General features: G+C 40.4%; 1 protein-coding gene across 1 annotated transcript in view; it reads right to left on the bottom strand.

Annotated features, from left to right (window-relative positions):
- Positions 1–14723, bottom strand: part of PREX2 (phosphatidylinositol-3,4,5-trisphosphate dependent Rac exchange factor 2) — a 295413-nt gene extending 280690 nt beyond the window's left edge. The window contains 1 exon segment of the mRNA XM_043601163.1: positions 14103–14723. Within this exon segment, the coding sequence (XP_043457098.1) occupies positions 14103–14243 (141 nt within the window). The 5' untranslated portion in view covers positions 14244–14723.
- Positions 14724–21477: the final 6754 nt, after the last annotated feature.

Genomic DNA, 21477 nt, shown 5'->3' with positions numbered 1-21477 from the left:
CAGTGCTCCCACGATCTAGAAATGCCCAGGCCAGTGAATCACCAGCAGAAGGTGTTAGAATAGCTGCTGTACAATGGGCCAACTCAAAATCCTCACCCTCCTACTGAGGAACTGACTAGAGTATCCGCAAGTTACAATACATTGTGTTACCATGACACAAACCTTGTAGGGGTTGTGGGTTGTGAGTTATGCATGAATATGCAGTGCCTGACACACAACAAGCACATATTAAATGATTTCCATATTTTCCTGGGTCTCTTTTGAGACTTCAGAAAAAAATTTTTTAAACTACACAAAATCTCCATATCGCCATATCTTCACTCTTCCTGCACTGAAGGCAAAAAATAAAAAATAAAAATAAAAATATAAAAGTCAGAAAAAAAACCTTTTAGGTAGCTCCTATAAATATTAGATTTCTAGATGGACCAGAATATGCTATTTTGGAGGGAAATAACCCAAATTATATGCTGAGTATAATAGGTTCTTACAGTAAAGGAATCCAAGTATTAATATAAATGACTTTCTGAGAACACAAGCCCAAAGTATCCCTGGGGCCCAAAGTGTGGCAAAAAAAATACACCTTGCCCATCTTTTCCACTTCCTTATTTTAGCACAGAACACCTCAAGTACCCGGTTGCCCAAGTAGGTAGCACGTTTCCCAGTCCCCCTTGCAGCTGGTTCAGCCGTGTTATGACACTCTGGTCAAGGGGATGAGAGTGAAAGCAAAGTGTGGAATTCGTCTCTGTCCCCCTAGGGCTGGAACGTGAAAGGGGTCTGTAGGCCAGCCTTAACCATATGGTCCAGCACACCCTAGTGTACTGGTTCCCCAGCCTTCTGCACACTGGAACCACCTGGAGAAACTGTATAAAACACTGGTGCCTGGCTCTCTCTCTCTCCTACAGACATTGATTTAATGGGTCCTAGGGGATACTGGAGCAGTAAGATAGAAGGAACGGGAGACTCTGAATAGCCTGACAGAGCTGAGCTGCTTACTCCCCTGAAACACTGTTAGGCAATCACATTGAAAAATTAAATAACCAGAGCTCCAAGAGGAGCTCCAAGAACACACACAAAAAAAGCCATGTTGATTACATACGGCTTTCTTATTCACAAACAAACAGTGCTGTTTAAACTACTGTCGTTTGGCTTCAGTGAAAGCAGCTGAACAAATATGCTCATAAATAAACATAATAAACATGCAAATTCTGGTCTTCAGAAAAAATATATAAGTATAGGTTAAAAATAATACCATTCTTTTTCTTTTAAATTTTAAGAGAGCGAGAGCGTGCACACGTGTGCAGGGGAGAGGGACAGAGGGAGAAAGAGACAGAGAGAGAAAAAGAGAGAGAATCTTAAGCAGGCTCCGTGCTCAGTGCGAAGCCTGACGCAGGGCTCTATCTCATGACCCTGGGATCATGACCTGAGCCAAAATCAAGAGTTGGATGCTCTACTACTAAACCACCCAGGCAGCCCAACACTATTCTTTTTCTAACAAAAAAAAAATGAAAGTTTACCAATAGCAAAAGAGAGTGTAGTTTTAGCAGTCTAGGGAAATCACTGGTGAGCTTTCATTAAAGAAAAACTAAAAATAAATTTAAAATATTAAGATTATCCAGTTAAGACAAAGACAAAAATATATTAAAGTTTGCCAATTCATTAATAATTAGCATAAATCAATGAAACATTTGAAGCACAATGTGAGATGTCAAAAAAGATGCTAGGACAGAGTTAAGTAAATACTGATTTATCTTGCAGGGCCATTTTTGATAGGATACCTGTTAAACTGCTTTAATAAAGAAATGGACTGTTTCTATTTTCTTGTTCTGTTATCCTCAACATGTGACTTCCATTTCACGGTCCAAAATGGCTGCCTCATTACCTGCCATCACATCCTCATACCAGACAGGGAGAAGGAAGAGAGCACATATTCCTTCATTATAAAGGTACACCTTAGAATCTACCCATGCCACTTCTGCTCACATCCCACTGCCCAGAACCTATTCATATGCCCACACTTAACTGTAAGGGAGGCTGAGAAATGTAGTCCTAAATTAGACAATCATGCCTTGAGGTAAAACTTTTATCACTATGGAAGAAAAGAATATTGGACATTGGGAGCAATTAGAAGTCTCTGCCAGGGGTCTCATTATTAAGAGGTACAAGAAAAATTAGGATAAAGTTGTGTTTAGAATATTCAAAAATTTTTGGCAGAATAAATATATGAATACAAAAATATTTCTATACAACATACAGAAATACATTAAAGTTATACAAAGTCCAACACATAGATAGATATACAGCATAGAAAATGAAAATCCACTTTGTTTTCATAATTTCATCTCTGGGGAAATAATGAGTTATTAAATCAATCTTGGAATATGTGGGTATGAAGCTAACATTTGGGTGATATAATGTCTTTCCATAGCTCTTCCCCAAGTGCTACCGACAGAAGTAAAACTTTGGAATGGAAGATATTATTTCTGGAATCCTAAGATTACTTTCTTTGGGGCAATAGTCTCAAGTAAGAAAAAAACTAGAATCCAAAGAAGCATGAAATCAAGGCCAAGCTGAGGCATTAGAAGGCATCAAAGGAAAACATCAATATTTCTTGTACAATCACTAAAAATGTGACACCATCTATAAAGCCTCTTCTACTGGCAAGAAGACAATTTACATAGATAATTAAAGTAACAAAAGTAGCAAAGCAAAATCAAGCACAGACATCAACCTTTATGTGACTCTCCCAGAGAAACAAAAGTTTTAAAATGAATAAAAATTTTACTCGTTCATATTCTATATTGCTGTATTTTTGCTATTAACCCAGAGAATATTTCTATATCAGTATTCCAAATTTAACCAGCTGCAGTCATTCTTTAAGTATTGTACCATTTAACCTTTTCAAGTGAAGGGCTTGCCTTTTAAAGGAAAATACTCATTTCACATTAACGACAGAACATAATGTCCTTGGCTTAGATATTCTTGAACAACACAGGTCCTTTTTTGTACACCGTGCTTAGCTATATGGCAAGCCTAGAACACCATAGGTTTATTCAAGGAATCAATGCCTGAAGTCATCTATACTAACTAGAAATGTTTAAAAATCACAATCTCAATGTACCGAACTTCTTAAAATTATAATCACTGACTTCTTGGATAAAATGCAATAATCATTCATGAGAATGGAAAAAAAATTTAAAAAAAGTTTTTATAAGATGTACCAGGATTTGAATGATTATACTTAATACCATTTGAAAAGTGACCCAACCATACTCTTAAGTAAAGAAACACTTACTAAGGGGTGTTTTTCCTGAATTTTTGATGGTTTGAGGCAAATATAATGTCATAAGTCAAAGAAATCTTGGTTTTAATATAGCTCATGAAATTTTAATAAGTTCAGAATAAAAATTCATTATGGAAAGTAAATGTTATAAGTAGGATTTTTAAAGAATACACGTGGGGCGCCTGGGTGGCGCAGTCGGTTAAGCGTCCGACTTCAGCCAGGTCACGATCTCGCGGTCCGGGAGTTCGAGCCCCGCGTCAGGCTCTGGGCTGATGGCTCAGAGCCTGGAGCCTGTTTCCGATTCTGTGTCTCCCTCTCTCTCTGCCCCTCCCCCGTTCATGCTCTGTCTCTCTCTGTCCCAAAAATAAATAAACGTTAAAAAAAAAAAATTAAAAAAAAAAAAAGAATACACGTAAACAAAAAAATATATTTTTTAGGTCAAATTGTACTCAAAACATAACAATTTTATTTGGCATTAAAACATAAACCAGGTACTGTATATAGTAAAAGAGCACTCAGAATATTATTAAAAGACAAGTACGAAGAAAAACTGAAATGATACCAAAATGTTGTCAGATAAATCGTTTCTTTTTAAAAAGTGTGCACAGTAATGGCTGTGGGCATTAAATGTGAGAATATATAAGTTCCACACAATTTGTATCATGGTTTAAAAAATGATTATGTCATTATTTCCAAGATTTGAACCTAGTCATAATAAATATAAGAAGTCATGAGATGCCGCTTCTGTACTCTGACTTCTAAATTTATGTTACACTTAAGAATGTACACTTAAAAGAATGATTATACAAAAACGATCAAACATCCAACCTCAGATACCTAAATTCAATTCCTCTTACTATTCTCAAAAGGGTATGTTCCAAATCTTAACCACTGACTTTATAGTTCCTTTATGCTCAGCAAAAACGAACAACAAAACAAAAGCAGAACACAAAGAAAACAATAGTTCGATTTCATAGAGAAATAAAGGCCATGAGGTAGAAACTCCCAACTTTCCTCACCTCTAAAATAATCCTGGGAACTACATCCTTTCCTTCCTTCCTCACCCCCAACCCCTACCCCCCCCCCCAACCTGACTCTCAACTCCCCAAAGCCACACCTCCCCTGCATTCCTGAAGCCCCCTCTGGCTTCCTCAGGGCCTTTCTTTATCTATTAAAGCATCCTGCATGTTTCAAGGCTGGAAGACAACGGGCTGAGGAGCAGGCTAGGTGGCCTCAGAAAGTGCCAGACTCTGTCTGTGGTGTAGGAGAGACAGGGAAAGAGAGATAAAGTAGAAGTTTGGGAGGAAAAAAAAGAGAGAAGAAATGCTTGTTACTATCAGGACTTCACCTATAGAAGCTGCTTTGAACTTGAAGCCAGGCTGTGAGATGTCACTGAATGTGTTTTCCAAATATGAAACTAAGCATAAAGAGGCTATGCAATTTGCCCCAAGTCACACAGTTTGTAAATTTCAGTGCCAGAACTTTAACCCAGGTCATCAGATTCCCTAAACCCATGCTCTGTACGTGCACTTCAGCCCACTGTCCCAGCATGGCTGGTGAGTGTTCACAAGGAGGTACAAAGGCCACCCCAGCAGTTCTGCTAGCGCTAGACTAGAGAAGCAGCAGAATTTCAAAAATATACGAGAGACAGCTGGCTCATTCTTTAGAGTCAGAGTCTGCAAAAACGTGTTGCTGTGGGTGTTTCACAGCAGTGAATTTTGCCAAGTTTCTTCCTTATCTCTCAGTGACATGGGGGTTCTTGCCATGGTTTGCAGAAAGATGCACCAGACTTCCACAACGATCTGTTGTAGCTGCTTCTGTTTCCTTTTCATTGTCTCCTCCCCTTGGCTATGCTCATCTTCCTCAAACATCCCTGGACAAAATCATCCCCTTATGTTACTAACCTATTTCTCCCCTTGCACTTTACCACCAACTCTGGGTAGTTTTTCCATCAGTCTTCACCAACTCAGCTTTCACTGATGTCTCAGATCATTCTCAGTTAGGCTTCTGGTCATACACATTACTGGAGCTAATCCCAAATGACATTCTAATTGTCAAAGCCAGTGGCCTCTTCAGTCTGCACACTACCTACTTCTCAAATGTAGGTCACTTGGGTGGCTCAGTCGGTTGAACGTCAAAGTCAATTTCGGCTCAGGTCATGATCTCACAGTTTTCTGAGTTCCAGCCCTGCATTGGGCTCTGTGCTGACAGTGCGGAACCTGCTTGGGATTCTCTCTCCCTCACTTTCGGCCCCTCTCCTGTTCATGCTCTCTCTGCCTCTCTCAAAATAAATAAATAAACTTGAAAAAAACTGTAAAGAGTTCTGACACTTTTTTTTTGACTTTTTTTTTAACCTTTTATTTATTTTTGAGACAGGGAGAGACAGAGCATGAACAGGGGAGGGTCAGAGAGAGGGAGACAGAATCTGAAACAGGCTCTAGGCTCTGAGCTGTCAGCACAAAGCCCGACACAGGGCTTAAACTCACGGACCGCGAGATCATGACCTGAGCCGAAGTCGGCCGCTTAACCGACTGAGCCACCCAGGCGCCCCGAGTTCTGACACTTTAAAGAATGCTTTCTTCTGGGAACTAAATCCTTCCTTGGATTTCAAGAGATCCCTCTCTCCTGGTTGTTTCAACCTTTGATGTCTCAGTCCTAGACACCAGTGCACCGTACTTCTTCCTCTACCCTTTAAATGCTGGCTCTCCAACCCTTTACCCTTGGTTTGTATGTTTGCCCCCTCCTCAAGTTGTTCCCTTATGGCATCTCATCCACCTGATGGTTTCAACAGATATGATTATTTAATTGCTAGATCTCCAATTTTTGCCCCAAATTCTTTCTTAACTTTCATATTCTTATCTTCAAAAATCAGCAGAATTTGCAGCTTGGCAGGTCCAAAATGAAATTCACTTTTCTCCCCGCCCCCCAACGCTGTTCTGTCCCTTGCATTCCATTTCTCAGTTAATGACACTACCCACCTCGTCTTCAAACTACAGACCAAAGCACCCACCCTGTCTCCTCCCTTCCACATAAACCTCCACTTCTTATGAATGAGCACTAATACCAAAGGTTCTACCCAAGACCGTCTCAGAGTTGTTGGGTGTTTGTCTGTCTGTGGTTTGGTTTTTATTGTTTTGTTTATCTTCTTCTTCTACCTTCGATCAGACATTCCACATTTCTTACCTGGACCAATGCAATGGCAGAAACTCCTAATGCGTAACTAGATTCCAGTCTTTATTCCTCAATCCCACTGACAGAATTCTCTTGCTGGGAAACAAAGCTACTCTCCATAGATACTCTTCTTATATTAACAGCTTCATAATAAGGTAGCATTATGCAGACGAAACCATAAGACAAAAGAGTGGCTCTGGCCATATGATTAACTCCAAAAATCAGAATTATGAATGAACTATGACATATTCACTACAAGAGTCAAGACATTAAGGGCAGCTTCCTGAGGCATCCTCATGTATACACATTCAAACTAGTGGCTAGAAAACAAAGAAATCTGCCAAATCAGCCTAACTAGTGCCCAGCCAGGGGGCTCAGTTAAGACCTCTCTGAGGGCTTAGGATAAAAAAAGATCAGAGTCTTGAGACCCTCAGAGAAAGACCACTTTGGTACAAGCAGAAATCTATTATTTTACAAGCTAGACTATGTTTATGTTTCATGTTGACTCTAGGATTACTGACCTGTGCTCTTCCCTGGTAAATAATAATGTTTTGAAGATTACAACCCGTCCCAGATTTAGAGAAGCAGGGAAAAGTCTTCTCTGTGTGCTTATGCTGAGGACCAGTGAGGGGGTAGGCATAGGGTGTAAGAGGAAGGAATCCCAAGGTGAAACTCAGAGACACGGATTCAGGAAATCTTGGCCCGGCAACTTTTTCCCACAGGATATGCCTTTCCAGTGCCAACTCTGGCTGTCACAATCTTGTTTATTGTTACTAAGAGAGAAGGTGTCCCATAATGCTTGACCTCCCACTACCTTTGGTTAAATTCAGAATTGTTAAAAACAGAATCCTTCTCCAACTGGACTGAACTTACTCCATCCCCTTATCAATACCCCAAAATACTCAAAAAGCATGCAGAACTTTTGAGTCTCCATCAGCGAAGAATTTTCCGCATCCCCCAGACGACATCATGCCAGCACACCCAGAATGCCGTACCAGGGTCACACGGAACGTGATGCTCTCTCCACATGGGCAGTTGTCTTCCCAGGCAGCTGGCATTGTCCTCATCCTTTAGAAGCCATCTACCACCTCTTTCCCTAAACTTTCCCTGACCCCAGACTGAAGGAGTCCCTTGATGCCCGCCCCCACGCAACTTTGCTTCTTACCCTATCACTGCCCCTCCCACATGGCACTGTGATTACCTGTATACTGAGGGGTAGGATGGCAGCATATGAATTTGAGGGTCACACAATTCAGCCTGTAACATAAGCCTAAGCATAATGTGTTGAATCAATTTATCCTTGCCTGGAAAAGTTAGATCGTAACTGAAAGAAGTTGTTTTTGGACTTTGTGGTGTTTGCTTTTGTTTTATTTGCCTGTTTGTTTCCTTGAGCACCTGCTATTTACACAGCACTATGTTTAGGCCAAGAAAATTGTACCCAGGAAATAAATACACCATTCTTATTCTCTGGGGAGTTTACTCTCAGGTAAGTGGCTTTTCTAACTGCTTTAGCAAAGGCACAAATCAGAAGAAGGTGCAGTTATGCTAGGAAAGGCCGAGTGGAGAGTCTGAAGCCATATAATTCATTCCCCCCTCACCCTCTGTGAAGGCCCCTGAAGCCAAACCACAGAACCCTGGAACTCTAGGGGGCACTATTCGAAAGAACTAAGAGACTTATATATTAAGCCAAATCAGATCATAAATATGCAATTTTTTACTGTCAACTGTAAAACACCATACTATGGTTGTTGTTACATAGAATACAAAGTGTCCTCACAGTCTTAAGTCAACGGAGGATTTACAAGAATATCATGGGAAGAAGGACTGCATGGACAGAAAGGAATCACAAGGGAAGGAAGTACAGAAGAGACTCAGAGAGAGAGAGAGAGAAAGTGTAAAGGAGAAAACCATGCAGGCAAAAATTATACACTAACGATGACCAGCGTGTGTAGCTCTGTGTAACAACTACAACATCAGAAGATCTATTGATAGAACCCGCCCCCTGTGAGCCAGGGACTGGGCAGAGCCCAAGGCTTACATCCTATCCTTCAAGCAACCTTGAGAAATGTTATTGTTTCCCCATTGAACAGATGAAGTAAATGGTGCTTGAGAAGTTTAGGAGCCTGCACAAAGTTAGCTAGTAAATTAGAGACAGGATTCAGATTCTGGGGTATCTGAAGTCAAAGCCTATCCAGGTAACAACATTTCAAAATCTGTTGTTTATGATGAGACATGTAGCCCAAAGTCTTTGTCTTCATGTGCCTACAGTGTGGAACAGCATTGCACACTGATTTGCCAGGGACGATCCGGGTTTATATCTGTTTCCCAGTGTAATTAGTAACCACTCCCTTTCACTCTCAGAAGTGTCCCAGTTTAGGGATCCCTGGGTGGCTCAGCAAGTTAAGCATCAAATATCAGCTCAGGTCATGATCTTGCAGTTCATGGGTTCGGGCCCCTAGTCAGGCTTGCTGCTGTCAGTGCAGAAAGCCTGCTTTGAATCCTTTGCCCCTCTCTCTCTGCCCCTCCCCTGCTTATGCTCTCTCTCAAAAATAAAAAATAAAACATTAAAAAAAAAAGAAGTATCCCAGTTTAGACAAAACGTGTATCACCATCCTGCCTCAATGCCATAGTGAAGTGTATCTACATGATTTTCCAGGTCCAGTGTAAAGTAAAAGTATGAGGCCTTTTGCTCAAAAGCCAGGAAAAAAGTGCTACTAGAGGTACCGAAATATGAAGCTTTTTTCTTTCTTGTATCTGCTCTACTCACACTCCATGGTCCCGGTGGACTTCACTCGTAAAACACAAGTTCAAAGATAAAACTAGCACAGATTTCAAGATGGTGCTAGCAGAGCATTGAACCAAGTTCCAGGTCGTCTGGAGCATGAAGCCAGTGCAAACTGCACTGGATACACACCCATGAAGTCGGCCCTGCTCTGCCCTTTTCCTGTCCACTCGAATGGGTCTAAGAAGCCATCCTGATCTTGGTATGCCCTAGGAGGACTGCAAACAGGAAACCAGTTGCAACCCACTATTGTCCAGGCTTGGAACGTTAAATACTGGGTATTAGGTCCATAAAATCACGTCTTTTGACAAAATGTGTTACTTCTAATAAAGCACAAAATTATATCTCCCAAGCAAAACAAGAACATGCATTCAAGCAAATTTGGGCACTCCCTGCATTTTATCTATGACCTAAAAATAACTAATCCAGATAATGCAACCTACCCAGGATATCAACTGAAAATTTAGAATACAATGAATTGACATAATGGTGCGTTACAAAGTCTTTAATACCACAATGCCTGATTTAAACACTGTTTCTGTTTTAAATGCAGGTACTACATGTTTAATTTAAAACTTTTTGTTACATAAATTCCTATGTGCCTGAGTGAAATTTAAATAATTTCTACTATCTATACCAACCAAATAAAAGAAAAACAAAACTGAGAATTTGAAGGATGATGAACTGTCCTTCAGAATGGGGTGGGAGGGGCACCTGGGTGGCTCAGTCAGTAGAGCATCCAACTCTCAATTTTGGCTCGGGTCAGGATCTCGTGGTTCGTGGGATCGAGCCCTGCGTCAGGCTCTGTGCTGAATGTGGAGCCTGCTTGGGATTCTCTCTCTGTGTCCCTTCCTTCACTGTCTCGTGCACTCATGCTCTCTCTCTCTCTTTCTCTCCAAATAAATAAATAAACATTTTTAAAAAAAGAATGGGGTGGGAGGTTAGAGGATGGGTCATTGATTCATTCATTCATCCAGTCATTCAGCAAGTATTTACTGAGTACCTGCAATGTCACAAGCACTGCACAAAATTCTAGGGAAAAAGACAAGTAAAATATGGGCCTGTGCTCAAGAAGTTTACATTCTAGTAGAATGAGACAAAGGTAAACAAATACATGCATAAGCTTCCCTTTGGTGAGAGACAAGAAGTAACTACAGGGAAGAGTGGTACAAAGCAGTGAGTCCTCTAGCCTGGTGGGGAGGGAAGTTTCCTGAAGGAAGGGAGCCCTGAAGGCCCTGCAGGAATGCAAAAGGATGTAAGGGCTACCAAGGAGCAAGAGAAACCTGAGAGTCCATGGAAGGAGTGAGCCACTCTAGGAGACAGCTATCTAGGGTGGGAGCGGGGAAAGTTGTTCTCTCCTTAAGAAGTTAAAAAGGCAAAGAGCTGGAAAGGAGAAGAGAGAGGGATCAGAGGTACAAGAGAAGTATAAAAGCATAAAACTTTCATAGAGTAAGAAACATTTTCCCCTTCAGCTCATATGATCATTTAACCAAGAGGAAAAAATATCATTTTGTTTGATTATTTATGGACCTGTAAGTAAAAATATGTTCTTGGTAAAACTAACAATATGCTTTCTATCTCTTCATAATAAAGATAAGAGTACCCTTCATCCATGTTAATGGCTGAAACAATGACAGAAATCTAAAACAATGACTAATCTGACAAATATTTACATTTGATGTAGAAATGCACTATCAATTTTTTCAACAAACGTAACACTGCACTTATTTAATACTACAGCTATTTTTAATGACTTTTATTATTTTCTGCATTTCTTTTTTTTTAAGTTTATTTATTTTGAGAGAGAGAGAGAAGAGACAAGGAGCAGGGGAGGGGCAGAGAGAGAGGAGGACAGCAGGTCGGAAGCCAGAGGGTTCTATGCCGACAACAGGCAGCCAGATGCATGGCTTGAACTTAAGAATAGTGAGATCATGACCTGAGCCAAAGTCAGATGCTTAACTGACTTGAGCCACTGAGGTGCCCCTGCGTATCTACATTTCTTATCAGTCCTTCAGGATGGACTCCCAGAAGAGGAATTGCCAGGCCAAAGGGTTGGAATATTTTTAAAATTCTTGGCACATTATCAGGTTAGGCTAAAATGAAAACTAAATTGACTACATTAACTGAAGGTGACCAAGTAAAATACATGGGTATTTAGCGTTGCTATAAATAAAACTCAAAAAAGAAATACTCAAAAAAGAAAATCTAAAAAGTGTATTATAAGTAGATCTCAGGTTTTGATGGTTTTGTCCAAAAGGAAGTCAGGGTAAACTTTTGTTTAGGATGCTATTCAGGCCACTGAGTGTGTTTGCGTGTGTGTGAACAGGTATGTGCACAAACACTGCATGTTTGTGCACAAATAATGGACAAAGAAAAATAAAAGTGAAAGAGTCCCTAATTTCCGAATGAAATAAGAAGAATGAAATTATTAAATGACTTGTAAATAGGTACATACAATTTATTCATACCTCCCACAACTTCTTACCCAACTCAATATAGCGGTAAGTTTTCAATTTTAATAATCAGGTGTTAAGATTAGAAGAAAACCTGATATGATAAATAAAGATCAATAATAAATTGGTTTTTTTAATATAGGTTGGGTTAGCTGTCTGTTTCTATAAATTAGGACTCTGCACAGTACTTTTTTCATATGCCTCCAAAAAGGAGTGACTAATGCAATTTAAGAAGTGACTAAGATTTTTCAAAAGCCAAAGGACTTTGTCACCAATAAAGTTTCATGAAAAGCAAATCTGAAGCTATTAAAAGTCAACTCTCCACTTCACACTAGTCAGAATGGCTACTGTCAAAAAACAAGAAATTAAAAGGGAGGGCAAAGGCTTGGGGAAAAGAGAACTCCCATGCACTGTCGGTGGGAATGCAAATTGGTGCAGTCACTATGGAAAACAGTATGGAAGTTCTTCAAAAGACTAAAAATAGAAGTACCATATAATCCAGTAAGCCCACTTTTGGGTATTTGCCCAGGAAAAACAAAAACACTAATTCAAAAAGACATATGCACACTTATGTTTGTTGCAGTGCTATTTACAATAGACAAGATAGGAAAGCAACTTGTGTCCATCTATAGATGAATGGATATAGAAGATGTGGTATACACAATGGAATATTACTCAGCCACCAAAAAAAAAAAAAAGAAAAAGAAAAAAGAAACCTGGCCATTTGTGACAACATGCATAGACCTAAAGAGTATTATGTTAAGTGAAATAAGTCAGACAGAAAGACAATGTGTAATTTCATTTACAGTGGAATCAAAAAGAAAACAAACAAGGAAACAAACAACAGCAAAAAGGGATAGAGTCATAAATACAGAGAACAATCTAGTAATTGCCAGAGGGGAGGGAAGTCGGGGGGACAGGTGAAACAGGTAAAGAGAATTAAGGGGTACACACTTCTAGTTATAAAATAAGTAAGTCATGGAAAAGTACAGCATAGAGAATATAGTCAATCATATTGTAATAACTTTGTAAAAAAAAAAAAGTCACCTCCTTAAAAATATGCTTTTTTTTTTTTTACTTTGCTTCATGGAAGTGCATGGGAATCCAGTTATCACTGATTACCCATATCCAGCCTTTCCAAAGAATGTGGCCCCTGGGGGCTCAAGGACACTGATTTTAATTTGAGAAGTCATACAGAAGTCAACCTGTGCATCGTACATCCCTTGAGATACTGTTCTCTCCTTGCTATAGCAAAGAAGTAAATTCCTCTACCATAATTATAAGCAGAAAGTTTACATCTTACTAAACCCTAAGCAGGAAGTTTGGCCTTTGAAACACTTCCCTTGGGACCAGGGCGGGTATGGAACAGGCAGGTAAAAGGAGCAGAAGGTTTGAAGATTTGAGTGAGACTGCAAAGGCTAAAGTCTCTCGGCTCTTTAAATGATGCTCTCCCAGGCATCTGGGTGGAGAGAAGCCAATCCTCAAATGCTTTGTCTTTGCAACAGTGAACAGGAAAATTCAACTTTTGAGTGATGTCTCAAAAGTTTCTTTCACTCAATTTTGCCCCTTCTGGCTCTAAAATGAATGAACCGTTTCCAGAACAGCCTTCCAATGCCACAAGCTGAAACTTTGAAACAAAGTTCCTGCCAGTGCTATGAAATCTTGAAGCCATTTGACACAAGTTTTATGATACAGCTCTCCTGGGCTCCGTGTGAACAGGGAACCCAGGAGCCGAGCAGGGAGCAAATTTAAACCCAGGGTGGGGGATGGGGGTAGAAGACTGTAGGGGTAGAATGGGGTGAGCACCACATGTGGCTTTAATATCCAACAGCTGCTAGAGATCATAACCCCGCTGCTCTCTCTGTACCCCCCACCAGAATCCCATGTTTCAAAGATTATCATAACTGAAGGGACTTCGCTGCCATGTAATCTGAAGAACGAACTCAAGTTCCAAAAGAATCAAGGATTCGTTATTTTTTTAACTAAATGTACCTGAATGTAGCAGACTGACTTGAATCACCAAGCCAAAGCCTTAAAATAAAATCCCAGGGGAGGAAGAGAATTGGGCGGGGGGAGTTAACACAATGCAGGCCGGGACGGGGGTAAAGAAGAAAGAGGAAAGATGGGGCAGCAGGGATTCCCTGCACAAGAGGTTCTCCCACTGGAGCTAACTTTTCAAACCCGCGGCTCTCCAAGGCCCTAGGAACTCAGCGCGTGTCCAGGCGTGAAACAATCGCCGCGGGGGTCCTCGCGCCCACGAGCGCGGCGTCCGCGCGAGGGCTCGTGGTTCCCGCGATGCCGGGACCCGTGCCCCGACCCCCGCAAACAATGCCGCGCCCGCTTCCCGCCGCCTCCCCGGGGTCCGCGCCCCGCGCCGCCCGCCGCCTCCCGCGTCGCCGCGCGGGGACACACTCACCGACACCAGGAACTCCAGCGTGCCCACATAGTCCCGCTCGGTCTTCTGCAGCTCGCTGAGCACGCACACGCGCAGGCGAAGCTGTTTCTCCAGGTCCTTGGCGCTCTCCGCGCGGCCGTCCCCGCGGCTCTCGTCGCTCATGGTGGGCGGCGGGACGCGGGGCTGCGGGGCTGCTGCGCTGCGCGCTGCCCCGCGCGCCGGCTGGTGTCCGGCCCCGCGCGGCCAGAAAGGAAAAGTTGCTGCGCCTCCGAGAAGTCCGAGGAGGTACGGGCGACTTTACATGCTGGGGAGAGTCTGGGGTGGTAGGAGAGGGGAGGGCGCCCGCTGGAACTCCGGCGCGGGAGGCGCGAGGCTTTGAGGAGACAACTCCCGGGAGAGGGGGCGCCGGCCCGGGACCTGCGCGCCCGGCCCCACGGCTCCGGCCTCACGCGGCCCGGGCTGGAGGGGAGGCGGCTCCGGCAGCCACAGCGGTGACTTGGACATTAATCAAATGCTTTGTATCCATGTGACTCCGACCCTTTACCCTTCGCCAAATCTCAGGAAAAAGGAAACAACCCTGGGGAAGTGTGTTGCGTGCCAGCTAACTAAACACACACACACACACACACACACACACACACACAGTCAGCACTTGAGATGGAACTAATTGGAGATTCCCAAACCTAGGAGGACGTACTGCAATACACAGCTCGAGGGTTGCTCCTATGACTCCCGCCTATTGTTTAGCTTTAATATGTTTTGTACAAATCCTGAAAGCAAAGAAACAAGTCCCCACGGTTACATAACTGGATGGGAACAAAACAACCATGGTATTGACCCTCCCGTCTTTGAAAAGAAACACATTGATTTTTGGTTTTGTTTAGGCACAAAATAGGTTTGCTTTTAAAAGCCCCCAACTGAGAATAATTCACAGGGCAGATACCCTCCCGCCTGCACTTGGAAAGTCAATTAGCATAATAAATGAAGACACTATGGGAAAGTGACAGCCTGGCCCAAACCATAAACTCCAGATACAATAAGCTTCACCACTGCAGTGTGGTGCTTTGGAGGGAGATGCTTTGCATGTCTATAACTGTTTTTCAATATCAAGATAGTATGTAAATTGAATCACAGGCGAGAATATGTGTGCCTGTTTTGTTTCTAAGAGCTGCTATGATTTAAGACAGTGTCACTAAATGAACAAAGCTATTATTGAACAGTTATCAAAAGACACATAGATATGTGTATCTATGGATATGGATATGTATATGGATTCAGATACATTCTTAGGATTTGCAAAGGGAGAGAAACACAGAGCCTGTCCTGATTGTGATGGTTAATGCTTGTTACCTTTTCTCACTTGGAAACGGAGTCAGGAGCTAATGAGCACTGAGTATTTACAATTCCATGCAAAACAATCCATGTATATTTTTGTCTCGATAATAACCACGTTAAATTTTCGGTGTCATTCTTTCCTACTCAGAACTTGAAACGGTCCACACTAATAACATTTAAAGAAATGGAAGAGCAAATCATTTGGATGCAAGAAAATAGCCTGTTAATCTGTTCCAATAGTTGAAAGCATTAGTCCAACTCTGAAAAATGAAGATGCTTTCCACATTACTTACATTAAAATAATTTCCAGTTTGCCAGATCACACCTTTTCAGCACATGGTTTCACTGTGTGTCTCAAAGAGCAAAGAGGGACGGTCATTTTCATCTTTCATTAAGAGCACAGCTTTTGAGTGATGTGTGAGGAGCTGATGGGCAAGATATGATTTTCCTTTGTTTTGTGGATGGCTAACTAGAGGTGGCTGTGAGCAAAGGACAAAGAAGTAAATGGCTTCACACCTTATGACAAAAGAACAAAGGACAAGGGACATTAAAGGGCAGACCTCACAACCCCTAGTAAACAATAAACAAAAGAAACAAGCGGAAGACAAAGGAAACGCACATCCAGTGATGAATGGGGAAATCAAACATGATTGAGGCTTTTTACATTGTGCTACAGGCAGCAAGGAATGAATGCATTTCCTCCTCCTTACGTCTGTACCCTTCTCTCGTGTAAAAAGTAAACAAATAAATCAGGCTTTCCATCAGCTGTTGTCCTAGATAAAATAACATTTCTTACCAATGGCCCCCAATTTCAGAACTGTTGATGCAATTATCCTATAAAAAAAAATAGACTGTCTACAACCCATTAGAGCTTCAGTCTCACCTCTGAGAATGATAAAATGAGTTTGAATCACTAGTGGAGTTTTAAATACCCACAGCATTTGCCTCCATTCTATAAACACATACTGAGTGCCTCTGTGTGTATTGCAAGGCACTAGGGCCTGAGGATTCCAGAGACCTTGATCTGTAAGCAAATATTTCTCAAGGTAGTTCACAGACCATTACACTGAAGTCTTGTTAAACATTTCTGGGCCCCATCCTAAATTTATTAAATGAGAATCTCAGAGGTGTAATCTCCAAATTCTCTTGACAAGGTCTTCAGATTATTCTTAGGCACAGTAATATTTGAGAGCCACCATTCTAAGGATTTATAATTGAGTGAAAGAGAGTGTTACAAATATAAGTGATGTATTAAAAGGAAAACTGCAAGGCATGCTTTGCCAGAAACAAAAAAAGTGCAAGGAAGCTAGCAGAAAAATATTCAAGTGTGCAGATTCAGATGTCTCTCAGAAGTGCCTATGTAGAAATTATTATGATATTAACAGTTTCTGCTCATTCTTCTGTTCCTCAGTCTACTCCTCAACATCATTTGTAATTAATGAACAGCTTCAGAACACTATATAGTGCCTTCTGCCAGGCAGTTCTCAGTGTCTTCTGTAGCCCTGGCAGGAGTTCTTATTTCCTTATCAAAGACCTAAGAGCATAAGAAAACAGGGCCAGAGGATCTGGAAACCTTCACTTTGATGGTAAATAAGGTCTTTCATAAACTCTGAATGTGTTGTATCCCTCCCTGCTTCCTCAATTGAAACTTTAAGCTCTGCCTGCCAGGAAAAGGGAAGCAACAACAAAAATGATGGACAGGATCCAGTTTTTTCCTGAAATACTAATGAGGTTGAAGCATCCAATAAAAAGGAGATGGTAGAAAAGAAGATAGTGAGAAAAGGCTAAGTAGTAAACTGGCTCAGCCATTAAATTTATTTCATATGCATGAACTTGGTGTGGTTAGAGTCTATTATCATTCAGAGGCCAAAGCACCATGCACAGTAGGTTTTCTTTGATCAGGCTTAGAGAATAACAACTCCTGGACAGAGAATCCAAGGTGGTCTCTTTACAAAAAGAGAGTTCCCTTATAGATATCAATATCTATATACATTGTATATAACTTGTATTCCTTATAGAGATCATTGTAGCTTCCCTACCATTCCAATATTAGTATTTGCCCAGGTAAGGTAATAAATCAAATTGGATGTGGAAGTCATTGAAAGACAATAGCACTGGACAAGAAAGAAAGAAGAAAGCAAGAAAGCAAGAAAGCAAGAAAGAAAGAAAGAAAGAAAGAAAAAATAAGGAAGGGAGGAAGAGGAGAAAGATTGCTTGATTGCATGGCCTTAGAGAATTCTAAGAGTCAGACTGTTTTTTATTTGATTCTGGCATTTCCTTCACTACTCTGCCCTAAAGTAGATGATTCTAGATTATATTAGTATAAAAATATTATAGATACATTGGAGCTGTATAAAGCACAATACAAGTCTTAGATAAGAGGTCATTCTAGAAATACTTCTTAATTTCATTATGTTGTAGTTATAACAAGCATAGTATGTACTGAGTACATAATTATTTGTATCACACCAAATCAAAGATTTTAGAATGTGTATTACCTAAAAGGACAAAATACAATTTCATAGCTATATTTTAATTTTATATACAGTGTTTATGGCATAGCAAACTAAATAAATGTTTGAATAGGATTATTTTAGGAAGACTGTAAAGTTCTTAAAGATGTGGGCACTAGCTTGATCAACTCCAAATCGTCCTCATGGCCATAATCTAACATGGAATGGATAATCGCTTTCCTCATTATGGAAACTTAACCTACAACCTCCCTGTAAAATAAACAGCCGGGTTTTGTCTGTGATTAGTCTCAGAAGAATGTCATCTTTGCATTGTGCCATCTGCCCGCTTAGCCTTTCCTTCCTTTAAAAATCCTCTCCAACCTCACATATCTCCTCCCTATAAAAACTTCTACCTGGTTGTTTTGTCTCCTATATTAACATCCTCTAATGTGTTCTCTAGGGTTAGCATTCTAATGTGTGTGTGTGTGTGTGTGTGTGTGTGTGTGTGTGCATTATTTGATTATTATCAATATCTAATATCTATATGTAATATAGATAATTTATAAAAATTATATATGTTTATGTCATTGCCTGCTTGTCTTAGCCTGGTTTCCTCAGAAAGCAGAGACAAAACTTAATGTGAAGACAGTATATATGGTAATGTGATCCTAGGCAGGAGGAGTGAGGAAAAGGAAGAATGGAAAAGAGAAAGAGGGAAAACCAATACAAGAATGCATAATAGAGTTGACCATCCCGTGAGAAGCTAGATGCGCTGTTCTACAGGACCTTCTGAGCAGTCTTATGAAATAAATACATCTCAGAACTGTCCTGGGGGAAGAAAGAGGGAAGCACTTACTCATCATTTCCTATTCCCAGTTGGTCAAGGATTGCCCCATTAGGCATTCATGGGACCCTGTATTTGCATGTTACCCATGCATGAGTGATAAGAGGTTTTCGCGGATAAGATTTGGAGTCAGGAAGCAAGAAAGGTAATTGTTCCTGTATTAAGTTGCTCTGAGCATTTGAGGAACAGCATCCATGGTCATCAAGAGTAAGAGAAGATATCAAGAAAGTTTTTCCTGGAATACAAGAGGGGTTTGATTCTGCTTCAAACCCTTCATGATAAGGGCAAATATCATTTATGACCCAGCCCCTCTGGCTTCATTTCATGCCACTCCCTCCTTTGCAGATGAACCCCAGCCACATGGGAATATTTTCAGAATTCTCACAATGCCAAGCTCTGTAGCATAGTCCTTTTTCCCTATGACAGCATCAGTTACACTTTATTATAATTGCTAGATCAATTGATAGAATTCTTTTTTTTAATTTTTTTATGTTTATTTTTGAAGGAGAGAGTGAGGGGGGAGGGGCAGAGAGAGAGGGAGACACAGAACCCGAAGCAGGCTCCAGTCTCTGAGCTGTCAGCACAGAGCCCCACTCAGGGCTTGAACCCGCAAACCATGAGATCATGACCTGGGCCGAAGTTGGAGGCTTAACCGACTGAGCCACCCAGGCACCCCTCAATTGATAGAATTCTTTCCCAGACCACAATGTCTTGAAGGAAAAGACTGTTATCTATGTGGCTCTAGAGCCTCTCCAGAATCTGGCATGCAGTTGTAGTTAAATGGATATTTGTTGATTGAATGAATGAATGAATGAATGAATGAATGAATGAAATGCACTGGAACTCTGTTGGCCTCCCAGAGTTTAATCATTCTATCTCTAAATGAAGGTAGGTCTTTGTTTAGACTTGTTTACTGAAAACAGATGTATAATGTATTAGGCTAGAGAATTCCCATAAATCCCCTTATTTCTACCTCCCCAACTCAGTTTCTCCTATTGTTAGTATCTTGCATTACTGTGGTACATTTGTTACAATTAATCAGCCTGTATGTATGCGTTATTAATAATGAACGTCTATTCCATACATTAGAACCCACTCCTTGTGTTGCACTTTCTATGGGTTTTAACAAATGTATGACATATATCCACCATTACAGTAGCATATAAAATAGTTTCTAAAAGTCCCCTGTACTCCATGTATTTGTCTCTTTTTCCCTTCCCCCAAGACCCTGGAAGTCCTTTTTACTCTCTCTATAATTTTGTCTTTTACAGACTGTCATATAGTTGGAATCATACATTATGAGTCTTTTCAGATAGACTTCTTCCACTTAGCAATCTGCATTTAAGTATTCTCCGTGTCTTTTCATGGCTTGAGAGCACATTTCTTTTGATCACTGAGTAAAATCCCAGGATCAAGATGTACCTACCATTTTATCAACTTACCTGTTGAAGGATGTCTTGAATGCTTCCAAGTTTTGGCAATTGGGAATAAAGCTGCTGTAAACATTTGAGTGCAAGTTTTGTATGGACATGAGGTTTCAACTCATTTGTGTAAATAACAAGGACCACAATTGCTGGATCATACGATGAGAGTATATTTAGTTTTTGTAAGAAACTGCCAAACTGTTTCAAAGTGACAGTCATTTTTCATTCCCACCAGCAGTGAATGAGTGTCTGTATTGCTTCCACATCCTCATCAGCCTTTGGTGGTATCAGGACTTTGGAATTTGGCCATTCTAATTGGTATATAGTGGCATCCCATTGTGTTATTTTATAATTTCCTAGTTATAAATATAAGGCTGAATATCTTTTCATATGCTTACATGTCATCTGTATATCTTTTTTATAATGTGTCTGTTAAAGTCTTTGGCCCGTTTTTTAATTAGGTTCTTTTCTTATTATTGAGCTTTAAGAGCTATTTGTATATTTTATACAATAATGCTTTATCAAGGTATGCCTTTTGCAAATATTTACTCCCAGTCTGTGGTTTCTCTTTTTATTCTTTTGACATTGTCTTTTTGCAGAGAAGATTGCTTTGATTTTAATGAAGTCCAAACTATGAAATTTTTCTTTCATGCATCAGATTTTTGATGCTCTATGTAAAAATGTTTGGATTTATCATTACCAAACCCAAAGTCACCCATATTTTCTCTTATGTTGTCTTCTCAAAGTTTTATGTTTTGCATTTTACATTCAAGTCTATGATCCATGAGTTAATTTTTGTGAAAGATGTAAGGTCTGTGTCTAGATTTGGTTTTTGTTTTGTTTGGTTTTGGTTTTTGGTTTTTTGGTTTTCTGGGGGTTGTTTTGTTTTGTTTTGTTTTGTTTTTGCATGTAGATGTCCAGTTGTTCCAGCATGATTTGTTGAAAAGATTGTCCTTTCTCTATTAAATTGCCTTTGCTCCTTTTTAAAAGATCAGTTGATTACATTTGCATGGGTCTTTTTCTGGGCTCTCTATTCTCTTACTTTGATCTATTTGTCTGTCCTTTCCTCAGTACCACATAATATTGATTTCCCTAGATTTATACTATGTCTTGAAGTTAGTCCTCTTGACTTCTCCTTCCATATTGAATTGCTATTCTGGGTCTTTTGCCTCTCTGTGTCAAACTCAGAATCATTTTTTCAATATTCACAAATTAACTTGCTAAGATTTTGATTGAAATTACATTGAGTCTATACATCAAGTTGGGAAGAAGTGACATCTTCACAATATTTAGTGTTTCTACCCATGTACATGGAATATCTCTTCATTTATTTGGATTTC

The sequence above is a fragment of the Prionailurus bengalensis genome, chromosome F2 (genome assembly GCF_016509475.1).
Source record: "Prionailurus bengalensis isolate Pbe53 chromosome F2, Fcat_Pben_1.1_paternal_pri, whole genome shotgun sequence".
Classification (NCBI taxonomy): domain Eukaryota; kingdom Metazoa; phylum Chordata; class Mammalia; order Carnivora; family Felidae; genus Prionailurus; species Prionailurus bengalensis.
The sequence above is the reverse complement of the archived record's forward strand: the minus strand, read 5'-3'. Positions and strand labels throughout refer to the sequence as shown.